This window comes from Bos mutus, chromosome 1 (assembly GCF_027580195.1).
Source record: "Bos mutus isolate GX-2022 chromosome 1, NWIPB_WYAK_1.1, whole genome shotgun sequence".
Taxonomy (NCBI): Eukaryota; Metazoa; Chordata; class Mammalia; order Artiodactyla; family Bovidae; genus Bos; species Bos mutus.
In genome coordinates this window covers 64,528,346-64,551,397 of record NC_091617.1, presented here as the reverse complement: position 1 = coordinate 64,551,397, position 23,052 = coordinate 64,528,346, and the positions used below count along the sequence as shown (strand labels likewise).

The 23,052-nt window shown below is 38.3% G+C and overlaps 1 protein-coding gene and 1 non-coding gene across 4 annotated transcripts in view; one reads left to right on the top strand and one right to left on the bottom strand.

The window, feature by feature from the left end:
- The window catches only part of GTF2E1 (general transcription factor IIE subunit 1), a 55,727-nt gene that overhangs the window by 11,406 nt on the left and 21,269 nt on the right, over positions 1-23,052 (bottom strand). For all 3 annotated transcript variants that reach the window (XM_070369976.1, XM_005911429.2, XM_070369971.1), the window contains exons 3-4: positions 7,486-7,687; positions 1,261-1,502 (exon numbers count right to left, since the gene is read on the bottom strand). In XM_070369976.1, the coding sequence (XP_070226077.1) occupies positions 1,261-1,502; positions 7,486-7,687 (444 nt within the window). The remainder of the gene's footprint in view (positions 1-1,260; positions 1,503-7,485; positions 7,688-23,052) is intronic.
- LOC138989478 (small nucleolar RNA SNORA70) lies at positions 18,231-18,363 on the top strand. The gene has a single exon (XR_011465777.1). It is a non-coding gene; the product is annotated as a small nucleolar RNA SNORA70 (small nucleolar RNA).

Genomic DNA, 23,052 nt, shown 5'->3' with positions numbered 1-23,052 from the left:
AAGAGGGAACCAAGGCTAGATGACTTATTTAAAGTCCTTATGATTTAAATTCCACCATTCTAGGAATTATAAACATGGAATGTTAAACTTATGAGCCTAATTGTATGTAACACTGGCTAATAATAGTTTTATTTCCTTCGATTTTGTTACTAAGTTCACAGAAAAAAAAGTTTGTTGCTTCAAGAATAGGCAAGACGCCAAGCTGGGGAAAACAAACCATTAAATAGTTGACAGACTAACTACGATGTAATCTAAAATAACTTGCATCAAAATAACTAAACATCACAGCCAAGGTAATCAAAGGGAAGAAGGGAGACTGAAGTATAACTACCAAGGAAAATTTTTTTCCAGTTGCAATTAAAAAACTAAAGAGAATCACACTAGAGGTATTACCTGCTTTACCATCACTACCCAACTCCACACTACTTTTACAATTCTTAGCATACATTTCTTAGTAAAAGAAATGCTAATTATGAAGGAGAAAGCACTTAGGAAAAAAGTAAACAAGTGGTTTTTAGTTACTGATGATTCCCTATTTCATCTGTTTCCCAGTTTCTGAGTAACATTTATCCAGTTTTAGCCTCTCATTTCCTACCTACTCCTAAACCATCATCATCCAAAGTCTCTAAATCCAGTAATTTGAGACTAAAATTTATAAAGTAAAATGGTGCAGCTCTCAAACTCCTGATTATTATGCAACTGTTAACACTTCAGGGCTTACAGAGATTTCTAAAACCTTCTGGTATAAAGTTCTGTCAATCTTCTTGGATGGTGAGATACTTGTTCTTTATTCATGTGATATCTTTTTACGTATTTCAAGCAGCACAACTCCTTTTTACTTATGAGGAGGCAACATAAAAAGTTTGGGCTAGTGTATAGTTAAGGTTCCCAATTCAAAGAAATAAAAATGCATGTAAAAAGGCAACAGAAGATTAAAGAAGAGATGAATCTGGCCACTTTGCATACAAGAGCACTTTTGCAAGAAATTAAGACAAAACAATGACAATTTCTAAAATCTAAAAACAGAGATTTAAAAAGTTGTCTGTTATTTCAACTAAGTTGAAGGATAATACAAGAATACTGGTTGGTTTTACTGCTTATTGCTCAATTTACTTTCTGCTATAAGGCAACTGTTTTATAAAACAGATGGGGGATGGTTTTCAATAAAACTAAGAATTGCCCAGGCAAAATTTCTTACCAAGTCAAGTTTATTTTCTACTGAACTCAAGACATATTCATCTTACTAACCTCTATTCTTACCTTCTTTCATCTCTTCAGAATTATATGCTCCTTGGACAGTGCTCTCTCTTAACCAAATAGGTCTCTCTTTGGCAGATTTCCCCTCCAGTGAGGCTCGATGAAGATCTTCTTGGTCATCCATGTTAATGACAACATTCTGAGTGTATAAATCCTCATAGGAGGGACCCTTGGTGGTCCACGCTTCCCGGTGGTGCCCACCTGCCAGGCCAGCAGCTCCAGCAGCAGTTGCTGCACGGTCCTTGCTACATAAAAAGATCAGAGGAGGAAAGAAAGAAAACTTGAAGTCTTAGTGCAAGAAAAGAAGGGCAGCTGGGGAAGTGGTTACTGAAGTATTACATATAAATATAATCATGCACACATGCTTTAATAATTCTGAGAATTTGCTCTTATACCTCTGGGTGAAGTTTACATTGGTTAGAAGAACACATCATATTTATATTTAAGTTCCTTAAACTCTGAATCCTTTGGTGTGTACAAATGCTTGAGGTTGGATAGATTAACATGTTTCAATAAATATACTTAGTGTGAGGAGATAAAGATATAGTGACATAGACCACTTAAAGACACTAGTCTGGCAAAACTCTATGCCAATAAAATCTTTGATGAGAATTTTGTTTCAAAACAAAAACCCAAAACAAAACACATGATATTTTTAAAAGCATCTTTTCAGCTGAATCCAGAAGAATTCAAAGTAGTTCTATGGGCTTTTCCCTGTCTTTCGTGTGCTGAGAAACTAAAAAAGTATTCTACAAAGCCAGACTTCAACTCAGAATCAATGTTCTTCTGCAACTCACCAAATAAGGCAAATCTTCATGGAGAGATTAGCCTCTTTTCTGTCAAGTTGTAACTTTCCATCTCTGCACCTACACTGACTCTCCATATCCAGCTCCAACCATTATTTCTACTCCATGGCAAACAATCTATTTCTGAGTCTATTTTGTTTAGCTTTTTACCTCTACTAGCCATGATTTTTTAAAAAATAATTTATTTATTTTTGGCTGTGGTGGGTCTTCACTGCTGCATGGGCTTTTCTCTGGTCGCAGCGAGCAAGGACTACTCTTCACTGCAGTGCAAGGGCTTCTCATTGCAGTGGTTTATCCTGTCGCGAAGCACAGGCTTCAGGGCTTGAGGGCTTCAATAGTTGCAGCATGTGGGCTCAGTAGTTACGGCGTGCAGGTTCAACAGCTGTGGCCCACGGGCTCAGCTGCTCCGTGGCATGTGGGATCTTTCCAGACCAGGGATCGAACCTGTGTCTCCTGCATTGGCAGGCAGATTCTTCACCACTGAGCCATCAGGGAAGACCCATGCTTCAGGCCAGATCACTCCTTATTTTTCTCTAGTCACTTAATGTTTTCTCACCTCTGTTAAGTTTTAGTCTTTCTGCTGCTCCTTCTGCTTGTTTTACTTTCAATCTGCTGCATACTCTTGTGAATATACCTGGTTTTCTGTGTCTAAGCTCACACCTTATCTTTCTTTGCCTGCTACTGATGCTTTCTGTATCAACATCTATGCATGACTCTCCCTCCCTTTCTGTTTAGACAACTCTGTTTTATTCCATAAATTATCTCATGTTTCATGAACTACCTGCTTACTTAGTACCTCCCCTATATCTTTCTCCATATCTTTTGCTGTGTTCTTTTCCATGTCTACTGATTCCCTTGCTCCATATTTCTCTAACGAAAGACAGGGAAAAGCCCATAGAACTACTTTGAATTCTTCTGCATTCAGCTGAAAAGATGCTTTTAAAAATATAACATGTGTTTTGTTTTGGGTTTTTGTTTTATTTTGAAATTTTTTCCCTAAAATTTTCCCATGGATCCTGAACTGTCTCCTGTGCAGCACCCTTTCTCATTCTGAGCCTAAGCAATACTTCATTTGTCTTTAAGTTCTGTACCACTTCTCTCAGAAGCCACTCACTATTTTTCCTTGTCTTTGATCCTACTGCATGTCTGCTTACTCCATTGCTCCTCATTTCTTCCTTGGCCCACTTACATCTACTTAACTTTTTTGTCTCATGTTTAATTAAGACTTGTCTGATATATATGGGGGTTGCAAAGAGCTGGACACGACTGAGCAACTGATATATACTGTGGTCCGTGTATCTGATTGGCTCATTACATCTCTTCCTGAGAACACTATGTTTCTCTGGAGGTAATCTTGGTTTCATCTCATACCTCCTTGCCTCTGGATATCTACAGACTCACTGCCATTTTTTCCCTCAAAAGAAAAAAAAAAAAATGTACCCTCTCTAGCTGTACGAACCATGCTGATCTTGTCACTTAATCCATGCCTTCTAACTACTGCCCTTAGCTGTACCAGGGCTGCTTTGTACATCATTCTTTCCCACAGACTTATTAGTTATCTCCTCATCCACTCTGAGTTTAGGCCTACGAGGCATCTCTCTGTACCCAATCCATCTACCTGTCTTGCTATAGTTTAAAGTCTTATGTTACAGTTGCAAATAACTGGTTTCCTTCTAGCTTTTATTCCTTTCTGAATTCATTCTAATGTTACTTTTTGCATTATTTACAATGTTGATCTCAATTTAATCCATATCTGTTCTTCTTCATTCCTTTTCTCTCTTCCGTGTTGTCTTCTAAAAGGTTGTGTTATTGCTTTCAGTATAATATGACTCTACTTAGTCTGGTGTAAGTTGTCTTTTTAAACGCTGGTCTCTCTTAACCATTCAGTCTTCCCTTCTCTCTTAGCCTGATTTGTGTTTTCATGTTTCTGTGCTTACTCTACATTCTGAGTCTCTCCTCTCTCACCCAGTTGTCTCCTTAACTCCTTTCAATGTCTTTTCCATCTTCAGCTAATATTCTTACCTTGTTGTGCTGAGCCTGTCCTATATGCCTGTCTGAGCCCACACGCGTCTCCCTGAGTGGGCCAGATGCCTTTTCTGTCTCTCTCCACCCACTCAATGTTTCCCTAGTTCTGACTTGGCCAACTCCATCCTGTCCTTTTGCTCCTTCACTCAGAATCTTAAATGATCCACTCAATCTTTCTGAAGCTACTATTTCTCCATATTATCTTGAACACATAGTTGTCATCTATGCTGTATCCTTAGCATTAACTCTGAAGACTATCTTCTGAAGGTTAGTAAGTGTTCAGTACTTTGGATAGGACAATTCAAATAAATGTGAATATAAGACTACTTTTAAAAAGTCTTTTGTTTTCATTACTCCATTACAGAAACTCAAGATTGGTTTTATTTTGGTTTGAGGCAGGAAAGATTTGGCCACAAGTTAAACAAATTATTAAATTTGGGAGAATTTTTTAAAGGATATTTTTAAACATGGATAATTGACTACACAGATTTTATTTATATTTTCACCAAATATACAGTCAAATCATCAGCAAATGTGACACTAAAGGAAATCCAGGTGAGAGATATCAGAATTTACTTCTTCTGCATGCTTAAATTTCTCCTATGGACAGAAAGTACACATTTCACTTAAAGATGACCAAGGTGACAATTTAGTTTTGAATCCTTTTACATTACTTAAACAATTGTAGAATGTTTAAAAGATATAACTCTTACTCACCACTTACTCAGGGGTGAGCGAAGAATATTATTTCAAAACTAAATTTTTAAAGATTTTTAAGGTGAGTGTTAAATAAGAGATGATGGAAAAGGAGAGGTTACTGGCAAGGAATTCCATTTAGGAAGGATAGGAAAACTTTAAATATCACCAGTGGGTCGACTTGCTGAAAGGCTGGAACTGTTCATCAGTTCTTGGGTTAAATCTACTGACAGTTTTGCAGAGGCAGCCTCTGGTTCCTGTTCTAGGGATTAACTAGAATTAATTGGTTACAGGAGCCAAACAATCATGCCACCAATTTTTTAAACAAAATAATGCATTACTATTGTCTGGGTACTCCCACACCACTCTATTGATGTTTTCCTTTTCTTGTGCTGGGGAAGGGTGGCTACTTCAAAACTGCTGTACTCTGAAACAAAGCCTATAGTACAGAAAACCTAAATAAACACCACTTCCAGGATGCTGGATACAAGCAGTGGAGCTTGTCAAATGCTGGTGAGGCCACCTTAGCCAGAGTAACAGCTTCTAACCTAGCTCTTAACAGTCTTGTTCCTAACTATGTAGAAGCAATCGTATTTTATTCTGGCTGGAAGTCAAGTACCCCATTCTATCTTTCTTGCCTGCCTTCATTTCCCTCTTTCTTCTTATTGACCAAGCTGTTGAGTAGCCTCTTTTTTGATTAGTATTTCCATCACTCCTAATGAGAAGCAGGTATTCTGATATACTGAGCTGCTGTTGGGCCTCTCACGTTGCTCAGACTTATCTCCAGCATGGACTGAGGGATACCTAAGTAAAGGTCCTGGAATGGGAGGTGGACTGTGGTAAGTGTGGAACAATAGAGGTTGAATGCCAATGGTGGTGGTGAATGAATATTCTACAGTGGGGAAGGATCTTAATAAACAAGAAGATAAACTACATTTAGAGGAGGAAACACAAGTATAATTCACAAATAGTATTAATATTATACACTGTACAGAAAGCAATCAGAGAAAATGTCTAAAGCACACTTCAATATGAAATAACCCATAAGCTTAAAATGTATGTATTTTTGTAAAACAAATTTCCCTCACAGGCTATTCTGACAGGGTTGCAGTATTATTTAAATGCACAGAAAAAGATATAACAAATAAATTCTTGATAAGAGACCAACAACCAGTAAGAAAAATTTTCAGCTATCTGTAATGTGTATGATACTGGCTGCCTATCAATTATGGCTCCTCTTCTTTATTTATCGATTTTATTCAAGTACTGATGGCTATTTGCTTCAAAGGACTCTGGGACCTTACTTAGTCTTAGGAGGTAAACCTTAACCAGTCTAAGCACCAGTCATGTGATCTCATTTTCTTTGTGGGACGCTGGTTTAGAAATAAGCAAATACGCAATCCTGGCCAGTGCGACATTGGTGGATACAGCAGGATGAAGGTGGCCCTCTGAGAAAGCTTTCTTCCATCTTAAAACAGGACACAAGGAAGGGATGGTCCCATTTTATGCACTTGAACATTTTCATCTATATGTGATACCTAGAAAGACATGGCCATCTTAGCTAGCTCCCCTGGTGGTCCCAAGAGGACAACCAACAGGCTGAGTTCAGCAGAGTAAATATGGAACAAATCTAGATCCTTGAAGATGTAATTGAGCTGTGAGATTAATTCTGAGCTGTGCTACCTAAGGACTTTTGGTCATGCTAGAATGTTTTTCTTACTGTTCAAGCTACTTCTAGTTGGTGTTCTATTATTACAGATAGAGGCATTCTAACTGACACATATGCTAGGAAAGAAAATTCACATTGATTTGTATAGATACAAAACCTTCTATATAATTAGATTGTTTTTAACCACCAAAATGAAATTCAGTTTGCTCAGAACTGCCCAGAACTGGCTTTTCAGCAACATCTGTACCAGAGAACATAAAATACTAAGAGTGCTCCCAAAATCTATACAGTTACAATTTGGACTATTGGGTTCTATGGAAGGGAGTAGATGGGTATAAACTTTAAGCCATCAGCTTGAAACTGGAAAGATGAAAGAAAAAGGGTAGAATAGGAGAGCACTCCCTGATCTCAATTCTTATTTATGCTTTTCAAAGAAGATAAACTGCTTTTTATGGCATGACAAAATGAAGGCTGCCTCCACAATTCAAACATTAGGATACACTGATAAAAACAGAGAGCCATAGAAAGAAGTATTAACCCATAGGTAACACCCACTTACACTTCACTCTCAAGAAAGTTCCACTGAAAGCTAAGGAAGGCAACAAAAGTGTGGTTAGAATGGTTCAAAAACGAATTTAAAAAGTGATTGATGTATTTCTTAAAGAACTTCAGGCTTCAGAACTTGATTAGGAAAAAAAAAAAAAATTCAGATATTCCCAAGAGGCAGAACCAATCTGGGACTAACCAACAATTAGCAAAGTTGCAGCAGGCCCAAGCTGATTGAGTACTTAAAATCAAACCTATTTAAAGATTTTTGCCTAAGGCCCACACTGTTCTGCATTCAGTACAAACAAATTTCATCAAAGGCACAAGTTAATACAACAAGTGTGGCAGAGCTTAGAATCCACATAATCTTATAGTTTTTAGTCTCCTAGTAAATTACTTACCTAATCCTGTTCTCCAAAGTACAGGCGGTTAAAAAAACGGCGAGCTTAAAGGTATTCTTGGTAAGAGTACAGAGCCTATACTCACCTCTGTTTCAGGGCTGGAATTTCTGTAGGTTCTGGTTCAAGTATTTCATAGGCCAAGTTTACATCCTCTGTCTCTCGAAGCAAGGCATAAATGGGCTCAATTTGTTCATTAAACCTTGCCAAAAGTGTGCGTGCATCTTTTTTGGGCATTGCTGATTCATCTTCTTCTACCTCTGTCTGGCAAAAGGTACAGCGGAAAGTTCCTACAGAGAAAACAAGTCTTAAGTCAGGGCACACAAATTCTTAAGACTAGTCTTTAGCAAACAGTATATATCTCCACTCTTCCTCCAATCTTTTATTATTAAAACTTTGAAAAATATTCAAAAGATTAAAGAATTTTACAATGAACATCTCTGTGCCCACCACTGAGATTTTAAAATTAACATTTTTCTATTGTTGGTTTATCATATATCTATTCATCTATCATTTTTTTGAGGCATTTCAAGTAATTTCACCCCTAACTACAGCAGAGCAAACAGATTTTAATCATAACATTTCTAACACATTTATACTTATTTTAACTTAAAATCAAATTCTTTACAGCTCCACTGAGACCTGTCCCCTGATATCAACACTTTTCTTTTTGCACTGTATACACTTGAGTCTACATTATGGGGAAAGCCAAATAAATACCTAAAACCGAAAGTCTCCAGTAATTCTGTACATTGCCGTAAGGCTATTTCTTCAAACTTACTTCTTCATCTAAATCAGTTCAGTTCAGTCGCTCAGTTGTGTCTGACTCTTTGCAAACCCATGGATTGCAGCAGGCCAGGCCTCCCTGCCCATCACCAAGTCCCGGAGTTTGCCCAAACTCATGTCCATTGAGTAGGTGATGCCATCCAACCATCTCATGTGCTGTAGTCCCCTTCTCCTCCAGCCTTCAGTCTTTCCCAGCATCAGGATCTTTTCAAATGAGTCAGCTCTTTGTATCAGGTGGACAAAGTATTGGAGCTTCAGCTTCAACATCAGTCCTTCCAATGAACACCCAGGACTGATCTCCTTTAGAATGGACTGGTTGGATCTCCTTGCAGTCCAAGGGACTCTCATGAGTCTTCTCCAACACCACAGTTCAAAAGCATCAATTCTTCAGTGCTCAGCCTTCTTCACAGTCCAACTCTCACATCCATACATGACTACTGGAAAAACCATAGCCTTGACTAGACAGATCTTTGTTGGCAAAGCAATGTCTCTGCTTTTGAACATGCTGTCTAGGTTGGTCATAACTTTCCTTCTAAGGAGTAAGCATCTTTTAATTTCATGGCTGCAGTCACCATCTGCAGTAATTTTGGAGCTCCCAAAAATAAAGTCTGACACTGTTTCCATTGTTTCCCCATCTATTTGCCATGAAGTGATGGAACTGGATGCCATGATCTTCGTTTTCTGAATGTTGAGCATTAAGCCCACTTTTTCACTCTCCACTTCCACTTTCATCAAGAGGCTCTTTAGTTCTTCTTCACTTTCTGCCATAAGGGTAGTGCCATCTGCATATTTGAGGTTATTGATATTTCTCCAGGCAATCTTGATTAGAGCTTGTGCTTCTTCCAGACCAGCGTTTCTCATGATGCACTCTGCATATAAGTTAAATAAGCAGGGTGACAATATACAGCCTTGACGTACTCCTTTTCCTATTTGGAACCAGTCTGTTGTTCCATGTCCAGTTCTAACTGTTGTTTCCTGACCTGCATACAGATTTCTCAAGAGGCAGGTCAGGTGGTCTGGTATTCCCATCTTTTTCAGAATTTCCACAGTTTATTGTGATCCACACAGTCCAAGGCTTTGGCATAGTCAATAAAGCAGAAATAGATGTTTTTCTGGAACTCTCTTGCTTTTTCCATGATCCAACAGATGCTGGCAATTTGATCTCTGGTTTCTCTCTGCCTTTTCTAAATCCAGCTTGAAAATCTGGAAGTTCATGGTTCACATATTGCTGAAGCCTGGCTTGGAGAATTTTGAGCATTACTTTACTAGCGTGTGAGATGACTGCAATTGTGCTATAGTTTGAGCATTCTTTGGCATTGCCTTTCTTTGGGATTGGAATGAAAACTGACTTTTTCCAGTCCTGTGGCCACTGCTGAGTTTTCCAAATTTGCTGGCATATTGAGTGCAGCACTTTCACAGCATCATCTTTTAGGATTTGAAATAGCTCAACTGAATAGATGAGACCAATCCATTTTCAAAATTAAAGTTTAAGAAGCTTGTGTTGTTTTTATTTCTATAGCTTCAACTTCAGCTAAATTATAACTTCAACTTGTAATTAAATTGTAATTCTTTAGAAATACCTCAGATTTTTCACTTCTACTATCATTTCACCTATCTGGGGCACCATTATCTACTTAGCCTGAAATTTAGCTTCCTAGATCTGGTCTTTGAACCTTTAGGCTCTGTCTTTCCAATTCCAAGTTCCTAGGCCACTGTTTTCTTTATCTCATCCTCCTGCTCTGAAGTCTGTCTGATAGCTGAACCTCTAAAGTCCACAGCATCAAAGTGAAATCTCTCATCCTAACATTCAAGATCCTATATAACTTGATCCAGAAACATCAAAACCCAATCACAGTCCTTTACTTGGCAAGTAAATTCAAACACTTGAGAGACAATATACATTAACATCTATTTTATTGTATATAAGTCCTTTCTTTCTAAACTACTTCCATGTACACTTTTTGATCCCTATACCAACCCTGTAAAAAGATGTCAGAACTGAGGATGTGAGTTTTATGATTTGTCCAAAGGCACACAGCCAACAAGAGAAATGCAGTAACAGGAGCTACTGTATACCCAGTATTTACTAAGTGCCAAGTATGGCCAATCATCTGAAGATGGTATTATTATTAGTGCTCATTTAAATCTGTACAATACAGAGATTCTAAGGGGTTAGGAAACTTGTGAAAAATCTTATCACTACTAATTGGGAGGTGATGGCAAGATTCAAATCCAACCTATTATGATGAAACTCATACTCTTAAACATTACTTAATACCACTGGCCTGACTCAGACCTCCAGTTTGGTTCTGACTCTCAAATGCCAGGGATAGCCATCCTTTCTTTCTAACCCAATCAACCCAAGAGATTAAGAGAGATCACACAAGCACTCAAGTGTCTGGCACACAGTAAATACCTAAACATTTCATTTTAAAAACCTTAATATATGATTGATATATAACCCCACCCTCAACCCCACTTCCCCTAGTAAAGAATAAACAATCTAGACATCTCTGCTTCAACATTAACACTAGGCTCTACTGATATATTTCAAGCAGAATAAGTTTCTCTACTGCCTCTCACACATAAAATATCCAATCACATGTAAATTCTTTGCTCATAAACCCTGTTTAAATACTCTTAATCCATCTTCCTGCTATCCATATGCTATCTCATCGTCTACATCTATTCCAAATAAGTAAAAAAGAGAAAACAGCCTCTCATAGCTAAGAAGTAGCCCAGCACTCATATGTTAGGCTGTGGCGCTTTTCTGACAAATGGAATCCACAGATCACCAACATCAGATAAAAGGTTCTCTGAGTCCACGATGGAAGTGAGGCAAAACCAAGTCAATCTGAGTCTGTCTGAATACAGATAAAACTAAGGTCTGCACAACCACCAAAAAAAAAAAATTCTAGCTAACACAAGTGACTGCTGCTTCTTTACCAATTATAGTTTTAGCCTCAGCCTGGTCATCTCATTTCTGGGATAAGATTTATTAAGATATCCAATTAAAGAATTAGTCTCACTTCTTATCTTTTTTTAAAGCCTGTATTGAATTTGTTAAATATTGTTTCTATTTTATGCCTTGGTTTTTTAGCCACAAGGCATGTGGGATCCCAGATCCCCAGCCAGGGCCTGAACCCACACCCCCAGCATTGGAAGGCAAAGTCCCAACCTCTGAACCACCAGGGAAGTCCCTTAGCCTCCCTTCTTGACAGTACCTAAGCCACAGCAAATCTCCAATTACCTGAATCCTCCCCAAAATTATCTAACAAAAGCCCATATTCTCTAAGTTTGTTTAGCAAAGTCATGCTGAGTCACCACATGGCTCCCTATGGTGTGTGGCTTTCTTGCTGCAGAAAACATCAACAAACCCGATTTTGTTTACTGTGAGCATATATCTGATGGTCTTTGACTAATGGACATCAACCCAAAGATCTGACTTAACTGAACAAGGATACTATTTACCAAAACAAAGAGGAAGAACAAGTTTGTTTTCCTTTGTGGGAGAAAGATAACAAGTTGCTTTAGATATCTGAATCCACTGCCCTTCAAAATGGATTTATTAGAAGTCAACTTATAACTTCTCGGAGAAGGCAATGGCACCCCACTCCAGTACTCTTGCCTGGAAAATCCCATGGACGGAGGAGCCTGGTGGGCTGCAGTCCGTGGGGTCACTAAGAGTCAGACACAACTAAGCAACTTCACTTTCACTTTTCACTTTCATGCATTGGAGAAGGAAATGGCAACCCACTCCAGTGTTCTTGCCTGGAGAATCCCAGGAACAGGGGAGCCTGGTGGGCTTCCATGTATGGGGTCGCACAGAGTCAGACACGACTGAAGCGACTTAGTGGCAGCAGCATTATAACTTCTGAGAGCCCAACAGTGCAATTTAAGATTAGAAATTTTGATGTGACAATCAACAACATATAGATGGTAACTGAAGTCATAAAGTAAATCAGAGTATCCAGAGATTAAGGAGAGTGAGAAGCACAAACAGTCAAGGTATAAACCCAAGGAAAGAGAAATCCTTGAGAGAGAGAATTTGGTACAATCAGAGGGATAGAATGGTGTTTCAAGGAGAAAATGGTATGGTGCCAATTTTCAAGGTCAACAAGAATTGAAAGCTAACTTTTATATTTCGTAAAGTCAAAGTAAAAGTGAAAAGTGAAGTCGCTCAGTCATGTCCGACTCTTTGCAACCTCATGAACTGTAGCCTACCAAGCTACTCCATCCATGGGATTTTCCAGGCAAGGGTACTAGAGTGGGTTGCCATTTCCTTCTCCAGGGGATCTTCCCAATCCAGGGATCTAATCCGGTTCTCCCACACTGCAGGCAAATACTTTACTATCTGAGCCACCAGGGAAGCTTTATATTTCGTTAACAAAAGCTAAATAGAGACCTTGGTTAGAGAGGTTTTAGTTTATATGCTATCTTAGGGTGTGTGCATGCTAAGACGCTTCGGTTGTGTCCGACTCTGCAACCCCATGGACTGTAGTCCACTAGGTTCCTCTGTCCATGGGATTCTCCAGGGAAGAATACTGGAGTAGGTTGCCATGCCCTCCCCAGGGGATCTTTCCAATCCAGGGATCAAACATGGATCTTTTACATCTCCTTCACTGGGAGGCAGGTTCCTTACCACTAGCACCACCTGGGAAGACCCTATCTTAGGGTCTTCTCTAACTGCTCCAGGCTGCCTCAGTTTCTTTACCATCTTTCACTCACCTCAAACAGGACCAAAAAGGCACATAAGGGAGAACATGCAATCTAGATCAAAGAATGTGCCAGCAGAGAGAAAATGAAGGCTACAAAGATTCTTTAGGCCAAGTTTGACAAATGATGAGATGAGGAGGAAAAGATGAGTTCAAAAACACTTATGTTTGATCATACACACCCATAAACTACACACACACACACACACACACAAATCTAAGAAAGCTACTTTACAAATAATCCCATGTATTCATCACAGTCAATCTGTGCAACAGTATTATTCAAATCTAACATATGCGGGAACAAAGACTCAGAGGAGTTAACCTTTATCAAGTCAGAGCTTAAAAACGAAAATCACAAAGCCTAGATTCAAATACAAATCTTTCTGACTCAAAAGCCTAAATTCACTGTACCACTCTGAATTACACATCCCTTTCCTAATCTATCATCCCTGCCAGCCACAATTTAGCAAACTTTTCCCATGTGTAGGAAAGGCTCCAATTTTTAAAAATATGGAGCAGGGGAGAAGATTTGTAACAAAAAAAAATGTATTTAACAAACATTAAATGTGTATCACATGCCTGGCATTTACTCTGCTGAGTTTTAATGTGCTGGGATTGGCAGCATGATTAAAATATATCCAGATGTAGATAATTAACAGGTATTGAAAATAGAAAAAGATTTTTTAAAAACAGATATTTCAAAATTATAATTTAGGGTTGTCCATTCAGTAGTATGTGAAAGTCCCAATTCTATGACTCAGGACTTTTCTACTGAAGGTAAGTTATTACTCCAAAATGAGAAAATAAATGGAGACCTACTTGTTGGGATGAGAAGAAAAGAAGAGGGAGAGTGAAAGAGTTTTATACAATTTTAACTTTCTCCCAAAATAATAAATGTAACAACCAAAATGAATCTGGGGCATGGGAGGAGGGGAGAAAAAGGACTGGGAACAAAAGGAAAAAAAAAAGTCATGTTCAACAAAATTCAAACTTAACACTTTCCTTTGCTAAACACAGAAAAAGAAAATTTAAATGAGGTCTATTATGCTGGCCAAGGTCTTCGACTTAACTGTTTACTCATTAACATACATGGGACTCATTTTAATTATGCAAGTATTTAATCAAAGGAACAATGATTAAGTACAAGTAAAACCAAAGTGAAAAAAATTGTTTATCCTCCTTAGTTTAACAAGAAGACAATGCTTTGAAAATTTATCATAATTGAGGAAAAGGGATGAGGACGTTATGAGTCAAATCCCCAAATAATTAGACATTACTTGGATTGTGTTTTTCCCTTCTTCACACAAACACACAATGAGTAAGTCATTGGCGAATGCTAGAGTTCACTGTCAAAGATCTGCCAAACATATTAATTGCAACTGGACTATTCAGTTCAGTCGCTCAGTCATGTCCGACTCATTGCGACCCCATGAATCGCAGCACGCCAGGCCTCCCTGTCTATCACCAACTCCCGGAGTTCACTCAGACTCACGTCCATCGAGTCAGTGATGCCATCCAGCTATCTCATCCTCTGTCGTCCCCTTCTCCTCTTGCCCCCAATCCCTCCCAGCATCAGAGTCTTTTCCAACGAGTCAACTCTTCGCATGAGGTGGCCAAAGTACTGGAGTTTCAGCTTTAGCATCATTCCTTCCAAAGAAATCCCAGGGCTGATCTCCTTCAGAATGGACTGGTTGGATCTCCTTGCAGTCCAAGGGACTCCCAAGTCTTTTCCAACACCACAGTTCAAAAGCATCAATTCTTCAGCGCTCAGCCTTCTTCACAGTCCAACCCTCACATCCATACATGACCACAGGAAAAACCATAGCCTTGACTAGATGGACCTTTGTTGGCAAAGCAATGTCTCTGCTTTTGAATATGCTGTCTAGGTTGGTCATAACTTTCCTTCCAAAGAGTAAGTGTCTTTTAATTTCATGGCTGCAATCACCATCTACAATGATTTTGGAGCTCCCAAAAAAATAAAGTCTGACACTGTTTCCACTCTTTCCCCATCTATTTCCCATGAAGTGATGGGACCGGATGCCATGATCTTCATTTTCTGAATATTGAGCTTTAAGCCAACTTTTTCACTCTCCAGTTTCACTTTCATCAAAAGGCTTTTTAGTTCCTCTCCACTTTCTGCCATAAGGGTGGTGTCATCTGCATATCTGAGGTTATTGATATTTCTCCAGGCAATCTTGATTCCAGGTGGCAAGAATACACAGAAGAACTGTACAAAAAAGATCTTCACGACCCAGATAATCATGATGGTGTGATCACTGACCTAGAGCCAGACATCCTGGAATGTGAAGTCAAGTGGGCCTTAGAAAGCATCACTATGAACAAAGCTAGTGGAGGTGATGGAATTCCAGTTGAGCTATTCCAAATCCTGAAAGATGATGCTGTGAAAGTGCTGCACTCAATATGCCAGCAAATTTGGAAAACTCAACAGTGGCCACAGGACTGGAAAAGGTCAGTTTTCATTCCAATCCCAAAGACAGACAATTCCAAAGAATGCTAAAACTACCACACAATTTCACTCATCTCACATGCTAGTAAAGTAATGCTCAAAATTCTCCAAGCCAGGCTTTAGCAGTATGTGAACTGTGAACTTCCTGATGTTCAAGCTGGTTTTAGAAAAGGCAGAGAGAAACCAGAGATCAAATTGCCAACATCTGTTGGATCATGGAAAAAGCAAGAGAGTTCCAGAAAAACATCTATTTCTGCTTTATTGACTATGCCAAAGCCTTTGACTGTGTGGATCACAATAAACTGTGGAAAATTCTGAAAAAGATGGGAATACCAGACCACCTGACCTGCCTCTTGAGAAATCTGTATGCAAGTCAGGAAGCAACAGTTAGAACTGGACATGGAACAACAGACTGGTTCCAAAGAGGAAAAGGAGTACGTCAAGGCTGTATATTGTCACCCTGCTTATTTAACTTATATGCAGAATACATCATGAGAAACTGGACTATTACTCAGCCATTTTCCTACCCCCCCCAAAAAAAATCAAGCCATCAATCAAAATAAAATAAGCTCAACTGTTTTGATATGCTACAGGAGCTGCAGTGCTGAAGCAGAAGTTATGCTGCAGCCCAAGTTCTCAAGGTTGGCCAAAGAAAGAGGTAGGATCAAATGTTTGCTGCTGCGGAGCCCTCACTCCAACACAGTGAAACTAATGTCCCAAGGATTTGCCACATTCTGCTTCCCTAAATCTTGCCGGTCATCTTCTGAGCTGCTTTTCTGGAGCTCATATTCTACTGGGGAGTGGTGATGGTTTAGTCACTAAGTCCTAACCAACTCTTGTGACCCCATGGACTGTAGCCCACAAGGCTCCTCGGTCCATGGGATTTCCCAGGCAAGAATACTGGAGTCGGTTGCCATTTCCTCCTCCAGGGGATCTTCCTGACCCAGGGCTTGAATCCATACCTCGTGCATTGACAGGTGGATTCTTTACCACTAAGCCATAGTCAATCCACTCTAGTATTCATGGGCTTCTGTGGTGACTCAGACAGTAAAGAATTTGCCTGCAATACAGGAGACCCGGGTTCAATCCCTGCATTGGGAAGATCCCCTAGAGAAGGGCATGGCAACCCACTCCAGTATCCTTGCCTGGAGAATCTGTATGGACAGAGGAGCCTACTGGGCTATAGTCCATAGGGTTGCAAGAGTTCATTAGGAGTTAGTGACTAAACCCCCACCACTTCCCATGGGGTCACAGTCAGACATGACTGAGCAACTAAGCACAAGCCATAGTCAAGACAAAAAAATATCAGGTGTTGAGAAGTATAATAAAGAAAAGCAAAACAGGGAAAGAGGATAAAGAAAAAGGAGGGTGGTAGAAAGGGGTTATTGTTTATTATACAGGAAACTTAGGGAAGGCTTCTCTGATACATCGATGTGTAAGCAGAGACTAAAAAGACATAAAGTAGCAAGACACAGATAAGATAATTCAGCAAGAGAAAACAGCATATAAAAAGGCAAGGAACAATAAAGGGATGTCTGATGAGCACAAGGTACAATGTGGTTGCTGTAGCGTGAGCTAGGGAGAGTGGTAAAAACAGTCTCTGAAATGGGGGGTAGGGTGGAATAGAAGGGGATGGAGGAGAAGGGAAAAAGAGAACAGATAAACCGTGTTCTAAGTTCTGTTAAGAACTTTGCCTAAGAAGAGAAACCTTTTAAGGGCTCTGAATAGAAGAATGACATAACCTAACGTGATTTTTTTTTTTTTCTATTTTCTACAGCTTTATTCAGATGTAACCCACATACCATACACTTCACTGATGTGTTTTTTAAAAGGGTCAGTGGCTGCTGAGACAGCTCACAAGCAAAGCAAGAGTGAAAGCAAGGAGACCAGTTAAAAGAGTAGTGCAAAACCTAACCAAGAGGTAATGGCTTAATGTTTCTCGACAATGCTATGAAAAAAAATTTGAATAAAAAGTTTTTACTTACCCTCACTCAAAAAGTTTCCAGGAAAAACAAAACAGAAGACAATTCACTTCATGTTAAAATCAAGTAACTGAACTAAAAATATTTCAGTGAAATAAAGAGGAAACTATAAAACTCCAAGATACAGTACTAACATATGGGATTAATTTTACCATTCTTTAAAAATTCAACCACTATATATTACATATTTTAGAAATCAAATTTGGACATGGGTTTCCCTCCCAATGACTATTTTATGGATTATGTATATATGAAGAAAGGAAATAAACTGAGGAGCTTGGGAAAATAATATCGCCCAGAATTCTAAATACTACTTTCCATTATGCAACAATGTGTTTCTGAAGACAGCCTAATTAAACAGAGCCTATTTTCTATATGAATGCTACTATAGGAATTTCAGTTCCTAACCAAGGCTTTCAAATTAACCAAAAGTGACTAACATTACCCTCTAAAAGCAGTGATAAAACATCCCCAAGCTTCTCTATACTTTTAAAATGTCAACTATTCTCCAAATAAAAGGGTGCTTTGAAATTAAGAGTTGAGAGAAATCATACATGGTACAGAATAGACTGATCTGATCATTTTACATATCCTTAAAAAAAGACCTACAATGATTATAGGATTTTCCCAAGGAATAGTTACTAATATAGTACAAGACTGGGAGCTAGCATGGCTCTGGAACTCAAATACAGGGTCACTTTGCTGTCTCAAAGGCACTGCTTAAAAAACAAAATGAAACAAAAACAACCTCTGAAAATGACATAGCCACTGAACACACTGATAATGCAAAAAGACTCAATGCATTAATAGTAAGTGCTCTGCAATACCCTTACAATATGAACCTAAGTTGGTCAAGCATTAATAACCACAACTGTTACAATAACAAAATATTTCATTAAATATCACTTTCCCCATTGAGGTCTGATGTGCAATGTCTGCAAACAGCACCCTCCCTGGTAGTGTATATAGTGTGCTGCATATATGGGTTGCCCTAAGGGACCCTAGAGACAGCCTTTTCCGGTGGACATTTGAAATATACTCTAGAATACAACATAGACGTATATGTACCCACACACACATTTGATGAGTTGAACTAGATAATCTCTAAGCTCCTATTTATAAGATTGTATTAAACACTCATTTATAAGATTCTTCTTTAAAAAATTAACTTATTTCAAGGTTTATTTAAAATGGGACTCCCCCCTTCTCTAGTTAAATTCAGTAATAGGGGCTTCCCTAACTATTTCTAACCCAAACACCTAGCAATTTTATCCAACCCTATAATAAAACTACATTTATATGCCTTTACATGTTATAAAACTATATTTTTTAACTTATTAACTTTTAACTTTTTAAACTTTAATTATTTAACTATAATTTTTAACTTATTTTTTCAACTTTTTTTAACATTTTATATATATATATATATTTAATGGGAATAATAGTATTCCCATTGCTAAGAATTCCTCTTAAGGAAAAAACTTAAAAAACAAGAATAAAAGGCTATATGCACAAAAATATTTAAAGTGTCATATCTATATCAGCCAAAAACAAGAACAATAAAAGTGCCCCAAAGGGGTGGAAAGGAAAATATGGGAGAAAAATCACACCTAAAAACACATTTAGAACACTAGAGAGAAACAGGAGAGTTGCTGCATTAAGAAACCAAGAGATCACAAACTATTCTTTGCTATGACTGCAATAAGAGATAATACACAAAAGGCTGGTGGTTTTGAGGTAATCTTTTTCTCTTCAGAACTTTTTCTGGCACTATGGCTATGTAATTTTTAAATTAGAAATGAAAAATATTTCCATATCATCTAACTTTTAACATCTAAAAAGAAAATATAATCTCCCCCTCCCTTCTAGGAAACATGTTGCTGAATTTAACTTACAAGCATCATTAACAATATCATGGTGGTTGAGACTGCAAAGTAGAAATGCTAAGTCTATCCTCATGGTCAGAGGCTTGCTAAATCTAAAATATGCACTTATGAACCACAAAACGCAATTTTGCTGATTGATGGGGTTTAATGCCATGCTACATTTGTTTTCATTACAGAAGACTCCCATATTTCAGGAAATAAAACAACTGGTTTTGTCTGATTAAGTTTCTGAAACCAGGGACTACTGGGCAAAAGCTAGACTATTCCACTTCAATAAAATTAGCTATTGGAGAAGGAAATGGCAACCCACTCCAATACTCTTGCCTGGAAAATTCTATGGACAGAGGAGCCTGGTAGGCTACAGTCCATGGGGTCGCAAAGAGTCGGACACGACTGAGCGACTTCACTTTCACTTTATACATATCAAGCATCAAAAATTTGGAGTTCAACCCCAGAACACCAAAGGCAGGATCTAAGCAGAAAGTATGGAAAGAGTCTACACTCTTTAGGAAAAAGAAATGGGGGAGGGAAAAGCTATAAACTAAAGTGAGAAATCACTGGCTTATATGTGAATTAACACTGGTAAAACAATTTTTGCTGGACCCAATTTCCTGAGCCCAGAATTTCTGGATACTCATCTAGGAGTCACTACTCTCTGTCCAGTGGCAGAGTTGCCCATACACAGTTAAGAACTTTTTATCAGGGAAGAAGTAAAACCTAGAGGGCCTCATCTTATTTCTGAGTACCATCTATTTACTAACATAAATCACAGTGTATAAACCTAAGAACTGTTGAAATGGGAAGGGAAATAAAAGCCCATTAGATAGTACTGTCAGAAATACCATCAATCTCTAACAGCAACCAAGAAATAAAATAGCATTGTACAGCTCTAGCTTAGAATGAAAACTGTACCAATTCAAATAGAGTATATTAACAGCAGAAAAACTCCCCTCCTTCTCCTCTGATACACATACCAAACATTTATTTCCTGTCTTCTTCAAAATGAGGGGGAGAGAAATGAATACTGGGCAAAACAGGAAGGAAACAGACTGGAAAAGACCAAGATTTCTAAAGGGAATATACAGAAGAACAAAGGAGGGTGTCCAGGTATTAATAGTGGAAAAACAAAACCAAACCTAACTGATAAGCAGGTTGAGAAGTCTAATATCACCAATCAGCGTATTCTTTCCATAAAGGAAAAGGCCAAATGAAAAACCGAATCATAATCAAAAGGCAAGTACTCTCTCAGAATGGGGATCCCCAATGATTAAGAATTTTCAATCATGGTGTTACAGGCTTCACTAAAGGGACATAACTGCCAATTAAGTTGACTATTAGTGTTGGCTGATCAGGGCATTCTCCCATGAGTGACACCAATGTAAAGGGACTTACTCTTGCTCTGCTGAACCCCTTCTTTTCAGCTTCATGTTGACCATAACCCCTGTATTAAGAATACAGTGAACAGAACAGGCCTCTGTTCACACTGGCCACAAACAACAGTTTCGGTTTTAGCTCTCTTTTATAAAACGTTTTCATGCTCTCTGCTGCTGCTAAGTCACTTCAGTCGTGTCCGACTCTGTGCAACCCCATAGACGGCAGCCCACCAGGCTCCCCCGTCCCTGGGATTCTCGAGGCAAGAACACTGGAGTGGGTTGCCGTTTCCTTCTCCAATGCATGAAAGTGAAAAGTGAAAGTGAAGTCGCTCAGTCGTATCCGACTCTTAGTGGCCCCATGGACTGCAGCCTACCAGGCTCCTCCATCTATGGGATTTTCCAGGCAAGAGTACTGGAGTGGGGTGCCATTGCCTTCTCCATTCATGCTCTCTACTCTATCTCAACTCCTTCACACAAATAATCTTGACTGTATTTGGTTAGGTCACTTCTTCTACAAGCCACCTGTTAATTCCAAATAATTTCTTTCAGACATAAACCCTAGGTAAAATTTGAAGAGCACCATGAATCAAACTCCTGAATACTGATAATATAAGCAGTGGGATAACTTCCTTTTAGAAACTTTCATGAAATTAAATGAGAATCAGGTTGAGTAAATGTAATAGAAGCATATTACTTTAAATTACCCTCTCTGAGGGACTGGATAACACCTTCCACTGCAGTCAAGAGTGACGAAGACGCCCACTGTAACACCAACATCTGCAGAAAATCACAAAACCAAAACCCAGAGCTCCTTTAAGAAATCTGTTAGAGTAAACAGCAAAAAAAATCATCAGACTTTCTAGTCTATTTTAAAGAGCTCCAGATATAATCTACAATCTTCCTCTATAGTACACTCAGCAGTACTCAGGATGGTTAAGATTTTCTTATAACTAAGACCTCTCCTAGTCAAGCCCTTTCAAAGTAAATAGTTAGGTTTAAACAAATTAAATATTTAACACAAATGTGAATTCTATAAATGATTTTTCATCCAAAATGACTGCTTCACAATAGATAAGGAAAAAAGTCATAGGCCATCATGCTCTTTTTGCTAATAATCTTAATTGATATTGGTATTATTTCCCATTAAAAATCTTTAAAAATTCTTTACCATGTACAATATATAATATATACACAACTAAACATGTACACAAACCTGTAGTTTTTTTTACAATAAAACATTTCATATGTGAAAAATTTAGATTATATTTTTAGACAGTTATTTTAAAGTCATATCTATGAATGAAAAAGTCACCTGTATTTCTGAATTCAGTCATAACAAAGGGACGATCTAACATAATAGCAGTGATTCTTTCTATAGGTTTTTACAGATTTTTAATACAAAATTGATCTACTGAGTAATTAGTAAAACCATAGTCTATTTTCCAATTTACAAATAGCAACACAACTATACAAGTCAGCAATTTAAAGTTTCTCATGTTAATGTTAGATGTATTTTAAGAAAACACATTTTTTAAATTTTGTATTGATCAGAAAAATCCTTAAAACTAAGTATTTAATCAAATGAAGCAATTTATAACTCATGTTAATTCTCTTCCATCAACGACTGGTTAAGAAACTAAATATATATTGTTAACCTAAGGGGAAAGGGTGCTTCCTCTTATTTCATCTGGTTAACTTTTACTTATCTTTTAGGTCCCTGCTATTTAACTTCTTTCAGAGGCCTTCCCAAAACCAGATTAGCTGCCCTAGTTATGTCCTCCAGAGAGCACTTTGCACTTCTACTAACCAAGTATGTAAGTACTAATAATAAGCATTTATTATAACTGTCTGGCAGTGATTGGCACAAGAAGGTGCTCAAATATTTGTTGAATGAAGAGGTCAAAAGTAAACTCAGTAAGTCAGAATAGCCTCAAAGTGGTAGGGAAAGTAAACCCTTTAGATTAGGCTGCAGTTGTAAATAAGGGATGGGAGTGGAAGAAGAGGTGGAAGGGCCATGGGTGAAAGAATAGTCCATGGATGAGTAAATTCCCTTGTAAAGGAGAAATGCTTTGCAATAGCTCCTAAAAGTAGTATGACAAATAGGACATTAAGACTAAGAATGACTATATGCTTACTTACACCAATATATTCCCTTTAATAATGATATAGCTTCCCTGGTGGCTCAGAGGTTAAAGCGTCTGCCTCCAATGCAGGAGACCTGGGTTCGATCCCTGGGTCGGGAAGATCCCCTGGAGAAGGAAATGGTAACCCACTCCAGTAATCTTGCCTGGAGAATCCCACAGACGGAGAAGCCTGGTAGGGGTCGCAAAGAGTCGGACACAACTGAGCGACTTCACTATACTATACTGTACTATAGAGCTTCCCAGGTGGCGCTAGTAGTAAAGAATTCACCTGTCAATGCAGGAGATGCAAAAGATGAGAG